The 20,892-nt window shown below is 33.2% G+C and overlaps 1 protein-coding gene across 1 annotated transcript; it reads right to left on the bottom strand.

Annotated features, from left to right (window-relative positions):
* Positions 1-6,014: 6,014 nt before the first annotated feature.
* LOC131619672 (uncharacterized) lies at positions 6,015-8,337 on the bottom strand. The gene is made up of 9 exons (XM_058890744.1): positions 8,329-8,337; positions 8,192-8,263; positions 7,904-8,023; positions 7,722-7,764; positions 7,538-7,644; positions 6,989-7,084; positions 6,701-6,891; positions 6,534-6,606; positions 6,015-6,303 (listed from the first exon to the last, which is right to left on the bottom strand). Exons 1-9 carry the CDS (start codon positions 8,335-8,337, stop codon positions 6,175-6,177), a joined length of 840 nt encoding a protein of 279 aa, XP_058746727.1. The 3' UTR covers positions 6,015-6,174.
* Between the last annotated feature and the right edge of the window lie 12,555 nt (positions 8,338-20,892).

Genomic DNA, 20,892 nt, shown 5'->3' with positions numbered 1-20,892 from the left:
GTACGCACCTCCAGCACATATGAGTAACTTGAACCTCCAAGGTGACGAACCATCATCTGACATCTTCTTCACACCCTACATACAAAATGACGAAGAATTAAAGGAAGGAGACAAGTTTCCTTCTAAGGAGGCATGTCTGAGAAGAATAAAAAAATGGCACATGGCGAACAACGTTGATTTTGAAGTAGACCGTTCAAACCTGGAACGGTATGTAATCACTTGTAAAAATCCAGAGTGCGGGTTCAGACTGTTGGCCTCTTATAGGAAGAGAAGTAATGCATGGAAAATAGGGTCGATTATGCAGAAACACACGTGTGTCAACCCTAACAATTCCCAGGATCATACAAAACTCAGTGCCGATCTTATATGTCAGGAGATCTTGCCTCTCATAAGCTCTGATCCGTCTCTGAAGGTTAAAAATATAATATCACACATCGTTACAACCTTCAACTACACTCCATCTTACAGAAAGGCGTGGGTTGCAAAAACAAAGGCAATTGAGACAGTCTACGGCAACTGGGAGGAGTCATACAAAATTCTTCCCCGATACCTCAATGCGCTACACAGTTACGCACCTGGCACTGTTACTATTCTAGAGACACTGCCCGCGCATGCACCGGATGGAAACCCTGTCCAAGGAAACGGAATATTCCATCGGCTTTTTTGGGCGTTCAAACCTTGCGTCCGAGGTTTTGCACACTGTAAACCCATACTTCAAATTGATGGGACATGGTTATACGGCAAATACAAAGGAACAATGCTCATGGCGGTTGCACAAGACGGGAACAGCAACATATTTCCAGTGGCGTTTGCTATCGTCGAAGGTGAAACTGCGGCGGCTTGGAGTTTCTTTCTAAGGAACCTCCGAGAACATGTTGCTCCCCAGCCTGACATATGTTTAATCTCTGATAGGCACGCTTCCATAGAGAGTGCTTACAATAATCCAGCGAACGGATGGCATGACCCCCCTTCAAAACACGTCTATTGTATTCGCCACATCGCCCAAAACTTCATGCGGGAGATCAAGGACAGACATCTAAGAAAGGCCCTAGTCAATGCTGGTTATGCATTGACCCAACCCACATTCCAGCATTATAGGAGTGAGATTGTAATGACAAATCCAGAGGCAGGTACTTGGGTAGATAATCTTTCCAGGGACAAATGGACAAGGGCATACGACAATGGCGTGCGATGGGGCCATATGACAACTAATCTTGTGGAATCCATGAATGGCGTTTTCAAAGGCATCCGTAACCTTCCAATCACAGCACTTGTGGAGGCCACATACTTTAGGATGGCTTCACTCTTCTCAACAAGAGGCAGGAGATGGGGTGATGTTAGGCAAGTTGGTCAACTATTAAGCGATAGTTGCATGAAATTTATGCAACAGCAATCGGCAAAAGCGAACACTCATCAGGTGACTTCTTTCGACCGATTCAATCGCACGTTCAGTGTGCGCGAGACAATTGACCACAATGAGGGACTGCCAAGGCAACAATATAGGGTTCTTCTTGACGAAGATTGGTGCGACTGTGGAAGGTTTCAAGCTTTTCGTATGCCTTGCTCACACGTCATAGCTGCATGTGCGTATGCCCACCGCGACGCTATATCACTACTGTCTCCGATTTACAAGACTCAGACATTGCTCAGAGTTTACAGTGTTGCGTTTCCTGTGGTGGCCAAGGAGGATTACTGGCCTGAGTATGATGGAGAGGTAGTTTGGCACAACGACGCAATGCGGCGAAAGAAAAAAGGGCGTCCCAATAGTACACGGATTAGAACCGAAATGGACGTCCGCGGCAAAATGGAACGAAAATGCAGCATTTGCCGTCAGGTGGGGCACAATATCAAAAGATGCCCTAATCGTGGCTCGACATCGTCGCAAGTTTAGTATAATCTGTATTTTTTTTTTAATGCAACGTATCAGTTTCGCTTACCACCTCTTGTAACCTTGCCTCCGTTTTTCATCAATAAATTGTGCTTTAGTGAATAACCGAAATTGCCAAGGCAAACATTATTCGGACATATTCTTCTGTTTTTCCAAAATTGATTTTTCAGACACTTTCCGGAATCGATTTATCAGATATATACCCGAACCGGTGTGCGAAAATACCCGAAACAGGTAAAATTTAAAAAAAAAAGACACAACACATAGTAGCCAAATGAAATGGCGCCTATGTGTTGTTTTAGGAGTGCATGCGCCAATTGGATTGGCTACTTCCATTTGCCCTAATTTTTTTAGGGTTTACGCCAAATGGATTGGCTAGTTGGGTATATATGCGCCAAATGGTCTGGCGCATTCACTTCCAGTAAGTCCCAAACCTAGACAGTTTGGTAAATAACCTGAAAACATGGTTTTTCTTGTATATTTTTTATCAAACATGGTTATTTTAATTTTTTTTTCCAAAGATTTACTAACGATTCTATGTTTAAGTCAAATTTTATAGGAGAATAAATACATCCATTTTAGATTTTTCAAATTGTTCAAAACATAAAATGCCTACTTTAAATAATACTTCATTTAATATCACACTAAGTTTTGATGTTAGATAGAACAAAAACACCTAATTGTATATGACCCATGTCAACTTTGAGATGGGCTTAGATGAATAAAATATATGTTTCTCTGTTTAAAAAAAAAAAATTGACAAAAAATGAGATATTGTTTGGTGTACCCGACACTATCCCTTATTATCTACACGACTCTATCAAACAATGAATATTTAACATTGATTCTCATAATAAAAAAGAATTATTCTTGAATGAAATTTATCTAATTTTTTTTAGTAATGATATATAAATTGTGTCAAAGAGGACTAAAATTTATTTTAATATCTTATCACCAACTTGAACATTCATCAATGGTCAAAAGAGCCACACCCATATAAATCTATTAGCACAATCAAGAAACATATATTTTTTAATCTAATTATTTTTCGAAAATATTTTTTATATAAATAATCAATTAAAGTCGTTAGATTTATGCAAATTAAGGGTTAAGATTTGGAGTAAATGTTTAAAACTCTGTAGTAAGAATATCTCTCCTTATATATATATATATATATATATATATATATATATATATATATATATATATATATATATATATATATATATATATATATATATATATATATATATATATATATATATATATATATAGGAGGGATCAAATTATACCCGAATAGTTACACCATGAGTTACACTCGCTCATAACTTTACCTCGGATAAATATTTTTTAATTTCAAACGTTGGATTGAAACATATTATCATATAGATCATACGTATAAAGTTTGAGATTAATCTATGAAGATTTACTATGTCATCAAGATGCACAAAAATCAACTCAAAATAGATTTTTATATAATATTAATTTTGATGTAATTCGATGACATACTAAATCATAATAGATTAATCTCAAACTTTACACATATGATCTATATGATAATATGATTCAATCCAACGGTTGATTTTCGAAAATAACTATCTGAGGTGAAGTTATGAGCGAGTGTAACTCATGGTGTAACTATTTGAGTGTAATTTGATCCCTCCTAATATATATATATATATATATATATATATATATATATATATATATATATATATATATATATATATTGCGCATGCAACCATGAAAGTATATACAATTTTTTTTATTTTTTAGGTAATAAATTTATCATATATTTGGGCTTAAATGTAGAATCTTTTAAAAATAAAAGAGTGAAGATTCATTTTGGTCCCTCACAAATATTACACGAGTCAAATTAGTCCTTCACAATAAAATAGACCAACATCGGTTATCTTGTGTCCACATACATTACATTATTTCTTCTCTTTCTATTACATTTACATTGTCTTGTGTTGTTCAATTTTATTCTTTATTTTTCATCTATACGATTTTAAATGTTTGCTATAATTAATTTTTTAGATTTAAACAAAGAAATAAAATGAAGTAAAACATACAAAAATTATCTTTGATTTTTTGAACCGTCTAGTTCACTAAAACCGGTCCCGATTTTACGGTTATTTTGCGCTTGAAGCAATTTTATCTCAATTTTATAGACCTAACCGTTTATTGGTCCAAACCGAACCGAATTAGACAACGGTTCGAGGTTGAATCGGTTCAATCAGCCGGGTCAATCCGGATTTTAAAACATGGAAAAAAATAGTAAAATCGTGTCTTAATTTCTCAATTCAAAAACACACACACATACATACATATATATATATATATATATATATATATATATATATATATATATATATATATATATTTAATTTCCTATTATTATTTTTTTATAAAAATTAAATTTCTAATATTTAGGATGTGTTTGGTTTAGAAAAGAAGTTGTGAAGAGAGAAATAGATAAGAGAGAGTCTAAGAAGAGAGAAAAGGATGAGAAATAAAGTAGATTTGAAGTATTATTTGGTTTGAGAGAAAGAGAGAAGAAATAAGAAAGAGGGAAGTGTTACATATATTTAAAAGTACTATAATGTCCTTATAATAAATAACATCTTCAATTCAATTAATTTAATTATTTTGATTTGAATTTAATTATTTTTGTTTAAAATATGTTTTTTATTTGAAATATTAAAATAGGATGATTAAATTTGTTTTAAAAAAATATTTGATTTTATTTTTAATTCATCATTAACGTTACCTATAAAAAACAATGAACAAAAGAATTTGCCATATCAACAATTCATGAGAGAGATGGCAGTTTTACAAACAAAATAATTTTAGAATTTTACAATATTGAGGGAATGGTAGACATGGAAAGTGACATTTTTTTTTTTAATTTGGAGAGAATTAAAAAGCATGTGGGTTCCATATATTTTCCGAGGGGCTACCCCTCGCTAAAATCAACACTACTATTTCTTTGGGGATGCTCCTCGTTAAATGCTGCATTAGCTGTCCAATAAAATTTCTTTTTGGCGCCACTTTCTTTTGCCTGGGGTATCCCCTCGCAATGCAGATTTTGAAAATCAAAATTTCCCTCTTCTTCTATTTGCGAGGGGTATCCCCTGGGTATGCAAATGTTGTTTTTTTTTTTTAAATTGTGTTTTGCGAGGGGCTTAACCCCAAGCAACGTCATTTATTTGCGTGAAGATTTATACCTGGCTAATTCTCCTGCTATTTCAAGGATTTCTTGTAGTGCTAATTCTATAGAACGAAACACAGTGTTAATGTTGTAGTAACCCTTCCTCTAAAAATGAAACACATGTATAAGTCTCTACGACCATCACAAAGTGATTTCTATAACAAAATTGAGATACGTAATTAACAATCTTTTGGTAAAAGGAAAAGTGTTGGGAAATTTAGTTGAAAAAGATAAGAGATTTTGATATTTAATGTACTTTTGATTGGACAACTAATTTGTAAATTTATGCCTTATTATAAAACCTTCGTTATTACAATTATATTTTTATAAAGATTCTATACTTAAGCTAAAATATACAATAAATTTATCACATAAAGAAATAAAAATTTTATCTTGCATATTTTCATGTGTACATACGAGTGTGAGAGAGACAGAGATTTACTAAAGATTCTATGTTTAAGTCAAATTTTATAGGAGAATAAATACATCCATTTTAGATTTTTCAAATTGTCCAAAACATAAAATGCCTACTTTAAATAATACTTCATTTAATATCACACTAAGTTTTGATGTTAGATAGAACAAAAACACCTAATTGTATATGACCCATGTCAACTTTGAGATGGGCTTAGATGAATAAAATATATGTTTCTCTGTTTGAAAAAAAGTTTTGACAAAAAATGAGATATTGTTTGGTGTACCTGACACTATCCCTTATTTTCTACACGACTCTATCAAACAATGTATATTTAACATTGATTCTCATAATAAAAAGAATTATTCTTGAATGAAATTTATCTGATTTTTTGAGTAATCATATATAAATTGTGTCAAACAATCTAAGACTAAAATTTACTTTAATATCTTATCACCAACTTGAACATTCATCAATGGTCAAAAAAGCCACACCCATATAAATCTATTAGCACAATCAAGAAACATCTTCAAATTTAAGGTGATTATTACAGTTTAATGCATAAGCAATTATTGACTTGATTCATGTTTTCAAGTAGAAATATAACTTGCTTATAAAGTTCTGGTGTTGCAAACCCAATAAACATAACAAGACATATCATTTACCAAACAATGATGTTCCAACAACATCATTGATGATTTCTCCTTCACCTGGTGCTAATGGATCCTGGTTCATCCCTATATTTTCATACAGATGCTCCACCAACCTCCAAGTTGTTGGATCTTCCTGAAAGCATTAAACATAAAAAAAAACTCATGAAGTTCTATATTAGCATGTTATGAAATATGAACTTTGACACGGATCCTAGGACACAACACAATATAGATATTTTGACATCAATAATTTTTAAGAATATAGAACAACACGACATCATTACATATTATGCCAGACCATATCATGTGTATAAATAAGTTCAAAGTCAAATTTATATAAGTTATGTAATAAGAAATACTTACACGAAAATAATTATTGAAAGTTGCATTTGTGAGCATATTTGGAAGATAGCTTGCTAGTGCAATGGCAGCCCTGCTGCAATATGAAATAATTTTTATAAGAAAATTTAAAAGAATGAAAAAGGAATATTTCATCAAAATGCTTAAGATAATGTTTCTTCTCAATCAACCTGTGATTATCCGATAAACGAGAATAACATGAAATTACGAGCTTGAAAAGACGAGGCGAAGGTCGTTTCTCAAGATTTTTCAACATCATGTCCAAAACTTGACGTACAGCAAAAAATCGATCTGCTGCAGCGCAAATATAAGCCAAACCATCACCATCTCCCAGAATTCTTTGAATTATAAATGTTGCTACCTGCAGGAATATACAAATTTGATATATTGGTAGCAAAAGTGGATGAAATAAAAATAAGTAGAAACAATTAGGCTAAAAATAATATATAGATTTTAACCGTTCTTGATACTTCTTTTCCAATTTCCATATTGCTCAAACACAAGGGAATTATCTCGCTTGAAAGAAGATAAGTTATTACTTCTTTGGTGCTAACCTGTAAATTACAAGTATAAACAAAAAGAAATTATTACAATTGACACATTACAAATAAAAATAAACAATTATAATGGTATTCATGTAACTAAAGAATCAATTTTTATAGTCATTTAAAAATCGTAAATAGTTGTTTAATGTTTTAGTTGTGTTTGTATTTAAGTTTTTTTCAAAAATTATTTTGTTAAGAAAATAATTGTTATTGTGAAAATAAAATAGTTTGTTAGATTCTAAAGAAAATAATTTATAATATAAAAGAGAAAAAAATAATTTATACTGTCTAAGATTTTTCAAGTATATTATATATAGTTTTCAACTTGTATGTTTTTCCATTCATAGTTTATACTTTCATGAAAAATCTTTAAAGAATACTATCCAAATTATTTATATTAAAGTTAATTTTACTAAAAATAGTAATGCGCATAAAAAAATAGAATCAATTCAAATACAATACCTTTACCAATGCACCAATAACTCCAAGGCTAGCAAGCCTCAAATGTTCAAATTGTGGCAACTGGTTTGTTGTTTGAAGAAAAGGATACAAATACAAAGGCATGTTGGCTGTATATCAACAAGAAAAGGTAAGTGTGGATAATGAAAAGACTAATAGATAAGATGAATAAGAAACTTGACATTACCATTGAGAAATAACATCTTTGTATCAGGGTGAGATGCCACACACTATAATAAAAATATTAGAGAAAAGTCTTAGAGAAACTTATTTCATATATTTTATATGAGGAAAAAGGGAAATTAAAAATATCATATGTCTTCATGTTAGACATAAGATTCAAAATTTGTCAGGACAAAATTATCTCACCTGAAGTAGTGCAAGAACATTGCACACTCGAGTTGATTGTGCAAGAGTAAGATTTTGCAACGGAATATTAGGAAATATTGAAATTATTTCCTGTAAAATTGTCCAACATAAAAAAAAAGTCTCAATGTATGTCAAATTGCTACCTCATGTTTTTTTGCTATATCTTGTTTCGTAAAAAATAATAAGGTTCTAAAAAATGTATAAACAAAGAAAAAAGTTTTGTAAAAGTAATAATGAAAAGAAATTCAACAAACATATAATATATTGAGTTAGTCTCATATAACATACCTGTAAAAGTATAGCAATAGTGCCAAAAGAATTCCATAACAATGGTGCAAGATCTCGAAATAACTCAGTCCTCTGAAATATTAGAAATTGAAAAATACAAATTTGTGTCTTTAATGGACGAGTTCAAGAAACATTACCAAGCACATATTAAATTGTTAAGTAACAAATACCAAAATAGAGTAATATTATGTGATACTTGTGTGAGGTAGTAATGCTTATTTTTTCATAAATAAATTTGATGTCGCCACCATCATTATAGTCAATGATTTTATTTATTACATAAGATCGGATAATTAAGATATTGAGTTTTTTTTGTTGTTCGAAGTAACACAACATGAGTGACTTAATATCTATCCAACTACTGATATTGGTTGATTGTAATGAAATGAGTTGTTTTTTACATAGATTTTTTTTATCTCTCATATAGTATCACTTTTAATAACTATATTTATATATCTCTTTTATTTCAATAATATTAAGTATTACGCTTTTATTTTCATTTTTTTCTCTTTCGTCTCTCTTAATTGCAAGGTTTTTCTCCCCCCGTAGTCATCCCACATGACAGAAAAATTTATCATTACATAAAAAATAAAATAATAATTATTTAATGTACAACGAGCAACACATAACACATACGAAAGAGAAGAAGAAAGACTTTAAAGTGACAACTTCGAAAAGGTTGGTGATTGTGAATCGTTGAAGCAAGCGTGGGAAACCTTAGAAAAGGCATATGCTAGAGATGATAAAGCGAAGGTGGTGAGGTTACAAACTCACAAACATTAACTTGAATTGATTTAACTAGAAGAAAAGGAGACAATCAACAATTACGTGTCGCGAATTACTCTATTGGTGAATCAAATCAAGGTGTGTGAAGAAACAGTTACATAATTGAATGTCGTGTCGAAGATCTTTCGTTCTTTGACAGCAAGATTTGACAATATTGTGATGGCGATAGAGGGATCGAAGGATCTTGCAACATTGGGCAAAGAGGAGCTTCAAGGCTCTCTTGAGGCTCATGAGCAAAGGATGGAGGATAGAAATAATGACAAGGCAAAGGCAGAGATCGCTTTGCAAGCTCTGTTCAATGAGAAGAACAAGAAGAGGAAAATGGCCCATGAAGATAAGGGGAATTTTTTCAGAATTTTGGTGGAAAATAATCTCAAAATTCGAAGAATTCGACTTGTCAAAAGGGTGAGAGAAGCTGTGACAAAAATGGTGGTCAAGGCAACTTTAGAGGCAAAAGAGAAACGATTGACACGAGCAAGGCACAATGCTACAATTGTCAAAAGTTCGATCATTTTGCAAGAGAATGCAACACGAACAAGAGGGAATCTAAAGGAGATGAAGCCAGGGTTACAAGGAAAGAGGTTGATGAATAGAATACACTCTTGGTCATGATCACAGAAGATGAATGGTGCAGCAGCATTCGTTCCGAGAACGTTGTAGAAACGTATGCAGAAGAAAATGTTATGGTGATTGTGAGAGAAGGATCCTAGTTTTCTGAGCAATGGTACTTGGATTATGGTTTTTCTACGCATATGACATGGAGAAAGGATTGGTTTGTCAAAATCAACCAAGCCACGAAGAATAAAGTGAAATTCACATATGACACCACTTTAGCGCTGATGGGATCAATGATGTTTTGACCATGAAAAGGGATGGTGGACATTCCTTGTTAAAAAATGTATCATACATTTCGGAAATCAAATGTAACCTTCTAAGTATTGACCAATTGCTTGAGAAGGGTTACAATATTTTCATGGAAGAGAATATGTTGCGTGTTATGGATGCAAACGGGGTTTTGGTCCCTAAAGCTCCTATGCTGCCAATTGAAGGTTATGGTGCATGGGAGTCTTGCTACAACGACAATTCGAGAAGAGATGTTATGGCACTACCATCTTGGGCATCTCAATTTTTGAGATCTCAATGCATTGCAAAAGAATTGGAATGTTAACTGGGCTGTCATCCATCAACATAATGACTGAAATTTGTGAAGAGTGTGTGCAAGCGAAGCAACACAAGGGTAAATTCAGCAAGGATGCTGGTTGTAGAACCAAACATCACTTAGTGGTGGTGTATTACGATAAGTGTGGTCTGATGCAAGTTGATTCGTTTTGTGGAAATAGATACTTTGTCACATTTATCAATGATTACAGTAGAAATATATGGACATACCTAATTAAGAAAAAAGATGAGGTATTTGAAGTGTTTAAGAAGATCAAGTCCATAGTTGAGCAAAAAACAATCACAAGTTCAAAGTTCTCAAAACGAATGGTGTAGGCGAATATGTCTCAAATGACTTAGTGAAGTTTTGGGATGAAGAGGGGATAGTGCATGAGGTAGTACCAAACTATACACCATAAAAACGATGTTGCCGAGAGGAAGAATTGATCGTTTATGAACATGGTGAGAAGTATGTTAATAGGGACGAATTTTTCGAAAGAGTTGTGGGGAGAAGTGGTATCCATAGATGCCTCTTTGTTGAATAGGTGTCCTACAAAGAAACTTGAGAAGATAACACCAGAAGAGGCATGGTATCGATTCAAATCGAATATGAACCATTTAAGATTTTTCGATTCCATGGCGTATCGACATGTCCTAGGCCAAATTAGAAAGAAGTTGAATGACAAAGGGGAGATGATGATACTTGTAGGGTATCACCCACACTAGAGGTTACAAGCTATTTGATGATGCAAACAGAAGGATTGTGATCATCCAGGACATTGTGATCGATGAGTTGAAGACATTGCAGCACGCTGTAACCCATTATGAGTAGGTTGTAACCGGTTACCGGTAGGGTGTAACCGGTTACCAGTAACCTGTAACTGATTAAAGGCTTAAATTTTTAGATTCTACAAAAACGGGAAGTGCAGAAACGCCATGTGTCGAAGCCCAAAATGAAGAGAATGTTAGAAGGCCAACAAGGCAAATAGGTTTTCCTCAAAAACTCCAAGATTGTGATATGTTTCCTGACAACAAAGTCAATGATGATGGTGATTTCGTCCATTTTGCGCTTATGGCCGAATTCGAACCCGTTATGATAGGAGTGGCCTTGAGTGATCCAAATTGGATTTGTGCTAAGAAAGAGGAGCTGGAATTGATTAAGAAAAACAATACGTAGGAGTTAGTTGATCATACTGAAGGAAAGAAGCCGATTGGTGTAAGATTGATCTGTAAGGTGAAGTCAAATCCCAAAGGTGAAATAATCAAGCATAAGGCTTGATTAGTTGTAAATGGGTTTTTGCAAAGAGAAGATATAGACTTTGTCCAGGTATTTGCACCAGTTACTAGAATTGAAACCATAAAGTTAGTTGTTGGTATTGAGAATATCAGAAATTGGTCAATCGATCAAATGGATGTGAAGTCTGCATTTTTGAACGGTCCGCTTGAAGAAGAAGTGTATGTAGAACAACCTCCTAGTTTTTTTGTTGTTGTGAAAAACCAAGAAGGGAGGTTCTATAATTGAGAAAGCATTATACAGATTTAAAAAAGCTCCAAGAGCTTGGAACAAAAAGATAAATGGTTTCCTAATTGAGGTTGGCTTCAAGTAATGTGAGTCCGGACATGGAGTTTATGTGAAAACAGATACAAATGAAGGGATGATCATTCTTTGTCTATACATAGACGATTTGTTTATCACGGGCTACAAAGAGAAGAGTATTTCTAAGTTCAAGAGCAAGCTAATGAAAGAATTAGAGATGAGTAACCTTGGTATCATGACAAATTTCCTTGGCATAGAGTTCCCCAAGTCCAAAAGAGGACTGCTTATGCATCAAAGGAGATATGCCCTTGAGATATTGAAGAAGTGTGAAATGGAGCACTGTGAAATGGAGCATTGTAATCATGCCATTCTACTGCGTGTATTGTAGAATGAACAAAATCATAATTTCTCACCTTCAATTATATCTCTTTCTCTAACCCTCTCCTCTCTCACTCTCTCTTTCTCCACTACTCAAACCCTATATTGTTACCAATCTTGTGATTGAATGTTCCAACATAATTAACATTGATTTACTTACATTAAAACTTGAACAGAAGCTTCAAATTTTATTTTAAACATATATATTTATTTAAAAATTAAAGAAATTTTTTACTCATGATACACTAAATTATGAAGCTTTTTGATTCATCTATGACTAGAATGACCTAAATGATTAAGCTTTTTGAATCTCCCAAATATCCAAAAAATAACCTTAAAATGACTCAAAATATTATTAAATCTGCAAAAGGAGTTAGCATAACAATCCAAATCGATATTGATAGAGAAAACACATTCAATTTCATACTAAACAACTCGTCTAACAATTGGATTACTCGTGAATTTCATAAAATATATTAAAATTAAAGAAAAAAAAGAGAAAGATAGAATGGTACCTTCGAGAGAACATGAAGAGCGTTTTCTCGGAGATCAGGCTTGCGGAGTTCAATAATAAGACGTTCCACATACGCCATCCTTTGGGCAGTTGCGGTGCTTTGAGTAGAGGCACTGAGAGGAGCTACAGATGACGCATCGTTGTTGATTGAGAACAAGCGAAAAGGAAAATTTGCCATCGATTAGATCTGAATAAAATGATGCAATGAGAAATCAATTTCGTCACTTTGACTTTGTGTATCAGGGCGTTGATGAATATATATATATATATATATATATATATATATATATATATATATATATATATATATATATATATATATATATATATATATATATAAAATTTATGTGTAAGTTACCTTTTTTATTAACTATTCATTCTTTTTGATAATTTTATGACTTTATTGAAATATTATTATTTAAAATATTAAATTAATATTAATTATATAATCTAGATTTTTTTCCACCAACGCTATCCGATCCACAGGATCGTCTAATCTGATTTGGGGTGCATTATAATCTAGATATTCTATTAAGAAACAAATACTGATAAAAAAAGACTTAAACTAATATATTATTTAGAATTTTATCTTTATTTATAAATTGTGAATTTTTAATTGTTTTTATTGTTATATTACTTTTATTACACATTTAATTTAATATTTATAATTGTGGTTAAATGCAAATTCCAGATGACATAAAAAAAATAAAGATTATTAATTATCACTGTTATATGTATTAAAATAATTTTTTTACAACAAAAACTATGTTAAATTTACTCTATAATATTTATCAATCTACATGGTGTATGGGAAGTGATAGGTGTAAATTGATATTTAAGTTTTAATGTTTGGCGGTAAGATTTATTTATATTATGTCGTAGTATAAATAAATTGTTGATATTTATAAATATATAACTCTTTTTTAAAAAAATTAATATATATTTAGTACCTTTTTGACACCTGATTTGTTCTTTAGTTTTTTTAAATCAAAAGGTCTATATATATTCATTTAATTTTGATTTTTTTTATTTAATAAATAAAATTTATTTTCTTTTTTAATATTAAATATAATTTTATTTCAAAAGGTGTTTCTTTTTTAAATTTCTTTATATCTCTATCTCCCTCTCTCTCTTTTTTTCTGTTTTTTTTTTCACTTTCGATATCCAAATCTTTAATGTATATTATAATTTTATCAATTTTATATTTACAAGTTTATATTTTAAATTTTCAAATTTTTAAAAATGTTTTTAATTTATAGTTATCAACAACTTATGTGTATATATATATATATGAGACATATCAAATGAGAACTGATAATTTTTAATAATAATCATGCGATTTAAAATTAATGCTTAGATCTGCATTTCAGTGATATGTATTTAAACCATAATCTATCTATTAATTATTGTCTCAATCTGAGACGTTGAATTCAAATACATATGATTATTATTAAAATATTTCAGTTCTCATTATAATTAAAGTTCTCATTTATATATATATATATATATATATATATATATATATATATATATATATATATATATATATATATATATATATATATATATATATATATATATATATATATATATATATATATATATATATATATATATATATATATATATATATATATATATATATATATATATATATATATATATATATATATACAAAAACATATATAAATTTATAATATGTATAACAATACAAAAACACTATTCTATCACTCTCGTGAAAAAATTCCAAAAATATATTCATCAACAAATTATTAACGACGACGACAACAACAACAATAATAATAATAATAATAATAATAATAATAGGTGACTTCTAAGGTGAAGGCTCAAACAAGTCCCTCACACTGAACCATCGTGAAGAGTCGTTTGATTAATATATTCTATTGGATCTTAGAATGAACTCTTGTACTAGATCTTTTCTTTTGAAAACATATGTCTTACCTACTGCATTTATAACCACTGCATGTATAACCAAGTTTGATTCATTAACTATTTTAGCTAGGACACACTCTTTTGGATAAATTACTCAAGCGGGGAAAGCTCCAATTTTATCCGAATTGACTTCGGCCGTTATAAAACTTCTAACAACCGACTTGTACAGAAGCCCTCAAGTATGAGCAATGTAAAAATACTTTTATAAATTTCACCAAAAAACGGACATGTACAAATATATAATAGACTTACATGACTGTTGTATTCAGACCTTATATCTTTATAAAATCCAATATATATACAGTTATGTGAGTAAACCTTATATCATTATTAAACCCACATGTGCTAATATAGTCTATATCTCCATACCATATTTTTATAAACCTTATTTTTCTTTTTCTTTATAAACCCACATGTGTTTTGGGGGATTGTAATGATTATGTTGGTGTTCAACTTCCTTATTTTTTGACTTAAGCTTTAGATTGTTAGAGACGAGGCAATTGGAGGGTTGAAGTAACCATTCTTCAATTCTATTTAAGTGTAATTTGGAATAGTCACTACAACAAAAATAAGTTGAAGCAACGACCAAAAACCGTAGCAATAAGTATAAAACTGTAGCCTAATAATAGGTGACGGTTATCCAGGCAGGGAATATGCGGCCGTTGTCTATTTCCATAGATTATAATTTTTGCACTTTCTCTCACGAAAGAGGAAAAATGTCGCCTAAAGTATGTGAATAGGCAACGGTTTTTGAATTAGATTTAGACCGTGGTTTTGATTAAGCTACATGTTTGAAACCGCAGTGTATTCATTAGACCATGATTTTTTGAGTTGATTTTGATCCACGCTTTATTTAGACAATACAATAAAACCGTTGTATATTCTTCATAGTACAACTTTTCACCTTATTTACTCCTTTCTTCAAACATAAATATATTAAATTAGTTTATATATATATATATATATATATATATATATATATATATATATATATATATATATATATATATATATATATAAATATATATATATATATATATATATATATATAAATATATATATATATATATATATATATATATATATATATATATATATATATATATATATTTATATATTTAATATTATAACATTACTAAGTAAACATTAAATCTATTGTATACAATTATATTAATTTTTTAAATAATCTTTAAAAATCCAAACCTTCTATGAATTCTTTTAGCTTCCTTTAACATTTTGAGGATGATTTTTGTGTCCAAAATGCAAACAATAAAAAAATAACAATATATGTAATAGTAATAGCACTTGAAAAAGTTCAAGTAAAAGAGATTAATATTTGAATTGGTATATTAGTTATATATTGAATTGACGTGCTAAGTTACAATAGAGAGGATTTACTACAACATTAGAAGTAAATTAAAAACAAACCAAAGCAAAGAAAAACACATCAAAAACTACATTTATATCAACTCAAGCCACCAAATAATTATTAGATATCTAAGAAAATTATATATAGAAAAGTATTGTCCATGTGTTGCACCCCAAAATTTGCCCTCTTCACCGTGCTATAAGTTATCAACGACGTTTATTTCGTCTCTCAGAAATCAAGAAAAATTAAAGAGTTTCTATTGTTTTGAGATTGTTAAGTGAAGGGGTTGGTAAGGTGAATTGCGAAAGATACTGAGTCATAGTGCAAGGTTATGAGCTTAAGGAGAGCATTGTGTTCAAGGCGCCATTATACTTTTAATTGTACAAGTTTGGTTTGAATTAAGGAATCGAGATTGAATTAAGGTCCCAGTGATTCAAGGATGAAGTCGATTTGATGGTCTAATTGATCTTATTATTCAAACTTCGTTCAAGGCGTTTTGTTCATCAAGAACTTAATTCAAGCTAAAATACTTGGTGCGAGAAATGAGGTTGTGGACTGTTTGTGGTCAAGGGATTATCATTTCGTTGATTGCAATACAAGGTGAATTGTTTTGAAAATTGAATTTAGGTTCATTGGAGAATTAAAACAGGAATACAAAGTCATTCAAGATTTTTCACCGATTTCATTCGTCAAGTCAAGTTCATCATGATTCAAAGACTATTCAAATATCCAATGTAGGGCATTCTTGTTCAAAATTTTATCAAAGAAATAAGGCCAAGGTTATCCATTACAAAAGCAAAATTACAAAAGTTCAAATTCAAGAATAGTCCATATATTACAAGAGTCAAGCCATATATTGCAAAATCATTCCAAAAAAAACCGTAGCTCTTTGCATCTCAAATAAACTCCATCACCAAAATTACACATAAGGAAAATTCAGGAAAAGATTCAGATGGAGTCATGACATAAACCGCCCTGTTATTTCAAGCCTTTCCATCGTCAAAACTGAACCAGCACCCTGCATAATAAAATGGATCCGATAAACTGAACCGGCAAAGATGAACCGCAAGACCCTGCAAAGCCATAAGACAGGTTCGTTCACAGCATATCAGAAAAGTACTATCAGATATAAGAGAAGAAATAGATGGCGGATAGCGACAGAACAGAATGACAAAAATCATATAACAGAAAATGAACAAAAGGAGAAATGGTAACACAAAAAAAAAAAGGAGAGAATTGGAGTGTAACCGAATCTGTAACAAATTTCTTCATACTTCTCTCGATCCTGAATTCTTCAAGAACCTTCATCACATCTTCATCAATTCTTGAATTCACCAAAAAAACTCTCTTCAGCATCTCACAATTTCATTGAATCCAACATCAATCTTCTTCACACCTCAATTCAACCATTCAACAGAACAAAAATCTCTAACAGAATCTCCAACCATAATCTCTCTCAATTGGATCCAACCTCCATCAATCCTTCACTTCTTCATCCCTAATTCTGCAGAAAAAGAACTCAACAAAAATCAACAGAAAATGTTTTGAATCAAGGTCTCATCATCACCTTCAAATTGGTAGAAGAGGAAATTGATAACAAGAAAATAGCTGAGAGAATTTCAAGAAGGAACCTGTAACCAAGAATTCACCACCTTCAATCTTCACGGGTTCAATCTCTCTCCGATTTCTCTTCCTTCGATCACCAACGCTTTCTCTTGATTGAATCCTTCCTGAACTCTTCGAATCTCCATCTTCGACTCACCAACACATAGAACCGGAAATTCACAACCGCATCTTCTCTGCATCGGATCCTTCTTCAAGATCACGTTCATCGAATTCACTTCACGGATTCTGCGAGAAACTCCAAATCTTCATCATCTTCGCAACAACATCGCACCTTCATCACTGTAATGTTAACGCGCAAGAACGTAACCTCCGCACACCTTCAACATCATCGCCAAACGCACAAAGAAATTGAGAAGAAGAAGAGAAAGATTGAGCGTGTTCACCGATCGATTCAAGAATGAAACAAATTTGAGACAGAGAAACCACGAGAGACTGAGATAGGCGAGCGAGATCGAGAGAGATTCGTCGGAGAGGAGGAACGGAGATGAACAAAACTGAGAGGTTGGGAGCGGTCGATGGCGGTTGAAGGAGGAACACGCTGTCAAGTATCGCCGGAGAAGGAGCTCGGAGAGCCGCCGGCGTTTCGTCCACGAGGAGAGGAAGGGAGACCTGAAGCGTAAATCTCTTGAACCTAATCCCCTTTTAATTTTTACTTTGTTTTTAATCTGATTTAGTGTTAATTAAGTGGACTTTTAATTTGACAGTAATTGAACAAAACTCTGATTATTGGATGTTAAAGAAAATGTATTGGAACTATAGGATTTGGATTAACATTGCTTGGGCCACGAATTGCTAGATTTGTACCTCTATTTGAGCCCAGTGCAACACCATTTGGACACAAAAATCTGAAAACTGTGACAAAAACAAACCTGATGGGCCCTGCGCCCATTGCTTGATGCACCACCAGATTCAACAATAAACCCCCTTGTGCACATGTTTGTTTGTATTAGATTAAGTTTTTTTAGTTAGTTTAGTTTCTAATATTTTTAGCATATGAAAACAATTTCACTTTGTTAGATTTTTGACATTATAAAAAATAACCAAAAACATGTAATATTTTGCTTGTTAGACTTTAATTGTTTTGTACATAGTTCTATTCTAGTTTTAGTTGAAAATGTCATAAAAAAACAATTTAATCTTGTTAGATTTTGTTTTAGAATTCACTTAGAATTTTTCTATTATTTTCTATGGCGGATGCGTGCCTCCTTGTTATTACTGATTTGGTTGTTGAGATGTGCGAGGTACTTTGAGAGGGCCTTCGATTGCTTCGTGTTCCACTTTATTTGTAGGACACGAACTCGCTTCCGGTGCGACTTGACTTGTGTTGTGTTCCACTTTATTTGTGGAACACGAACTTAGTCCCGATGCGATTCACCTGATCTCTCATTCATTGAGATGTATATTCCTGTATCGTCTGGCTTGTGTTTCTCTTGCAGGTTGCTTATGTGGTTGTGTTTGATACGCACTACATAGCGGTTGTGATTTATTTTCACACCGCATCGCTTTGACGCTTATGCTGGACTCCTGGCTTTGATGGATGTTAGATTACGTGAAGTTTCTTCTCTGCTTACGACTGCTAGCTCATTGCGGATTTGCTATCCGTTTGGTATTGTCTCCCGTTTCATTTTATTTCTCTTGCACTTTACCGCTTTCTCGCATCATCCTTTAACATGAGAAGTAGGACCTAGACATGCATCTGGCCAAGCCCTCGAAAGAGGCTCTGTTTTTGTTGGTGTGTTTATATTTGTGCTTTGCGGCAGGGAGTCACGGTGTAATAAGTCCTATATGGCACTCCGTTAAGTCCTCATGGAAGGCATGCGGTCAAGGGTTCGTAATCAACCCCCGCCTAGTCTCATCGAGTCTGTTTGGTATGCGCACGCCTCGCGTTGCTCGCTTCCGAACGTGCAAAAGGTCTTGTTATCGAGTATGTCAGGAAAAGGGTTCATGTAGCCGGACCCCCGCCTTTTCTATAGCTCGCGTCGCTCGACGTTGATGCTCGGTGTACGCACGCACCGTTTTCCTTTACGATCCGTGACGGCTTGGTTGCTGAGAAGGGTCCGCCTTCTTGTCTATGGCCCGATCATTTTCGCGAGGTCTGATGCTTGGTTGACTTGGGTTGAGCTGCTCCCCTTGGCTATGGCGGGACCGCTTTTCTACCATTCGGTCAGTACCGTTGGTTTTGTTTGCTTTACGAGCGGATGCTCGTTTGTGTGCTATTTGTGTGCTTTCCCTTTTCCCTCGTAGGTTGATAGTTTAGCTTAGACTTGTACCCTTTGTATGATAACATTAGGTAGCAAGCTTTCCCCCTTAGCTTAGGTCTTCCTCATGCATTCTTTAAAACACAAACCACACTCTTTCATTTTCTTTTCTTAAGAGCTTGTTATTTCCACTCCATTCCCAGCATAAGCCTCCAAAGGTCGAGCAGCGGAGTGCGAATGTAACTCGTTCACCTAAAAAACATAAAAACAAACAGAAATTAGTTAGCCGAGCTACGGAAGCTCTGATTCTGCAAAACAGATACGTAGGCAGCGGGGTAGGGCCCGTGCGAGCATAACACTTTCTTTTCCCTACATTCTGCATTCATTTTAGTCCAGATTAGCGTAGATTTGATACACACCCATAGTTTTAGACACAAGCGTGGATACCATCGAGTACGATGGGCGCGAGGGGTGCTAATACCTTCCCCTCGCGTAACCGACTCCCTTACCCTTTTCTCTGGTCGTGAGACCGTTGTTTTGTTTTGTGGTTTGCTGGCATTCCCTTCCTTTTCAGGATAAATATGTTAGTGGCGACTCTGTTAATTTTCGCGGTAGCGACAGCTGGCGACTCTGCTGGGGACGTCTCGACCTGTTGCTGGTCCGGACCTAGCGAGTCGATCCTAGCGCTTGTGTGTTTATCTTTGGGTGTTTTACTGTTTTGCATATTTTACCTGTTTGCATTGCATTCTATGTGCGCTTTTACTTTTCTGCATCATATTCTGGACTGTCTGGATTTCTATCTGTGGGTGGGTGTTTCAAGAGGTAAAAGGCCCAATACCCAGGCTATGAGTGATACCATAGGAACTAGGACTAGAGTGGCCGTGACGGACAGAAGGCGTATGCCTGATTGATCTGATCACGTATCCACGGACAGAGCTTGGTGGAATGAGGCAATATCGTATGATAACGCCTACATTCGATCCTCTGTTGGCTTTTCGACCTACCTTGGCCTAGATTTACCCGTGAGTGGGGCGGGAATCAATCATTATATAACAGGTACATTGATGGTGACTTTGGTTCTTGTTCGAGGGTTACCGCTGTTCTTGTTCGAGGGTTACTTTAGTTCTTGATCGAGGGTTACCGCTGTTCTTGTTCGAGGGTTACCATGGTTCTTGTTCGAGT

The sequence above is a fragment of the Vicia villosa genome, linkage group LG7 (genome assembly GCF_029867415.1).
Source record: "Vicia villosa cultivar HV-30 ecotype Madison, WI linkage group LG7, Vvil1.0, whole genome shotgun sequence".
Taxonomy (NCBI): Eukaryota; Viridiplantae; Streptophyta; class Magnoliopsida; order Fabales; family Fabaceae; genus Vicia; species Vicia villosa.
The sequence above is the reverse complement of the archived record's forward strand: the minus strand, read 5'-3'. Positions and strand labels throughout refer to the sequence as shown.

Excerpts from the sequence above, each read along its gene's own strand:
- LOC131619672 (XM_058890744.1), bottom strand. Across the intron at positions 7,765-7,903 it reads ATGTTCTTGCACTACTTCAG|TGTGTGGCATCTCACCCTGA; the intron begins GTGAGATAATTT and ends TTTTTATTATAG. Across the intron at positions 7,085-7,537 it reads TTATTGGTGCATTGGTAAAG|GTTAGCACCAAAGAAGTAAT; the intron begins GTATTGTATTTG and ends TGTAATTTACAG.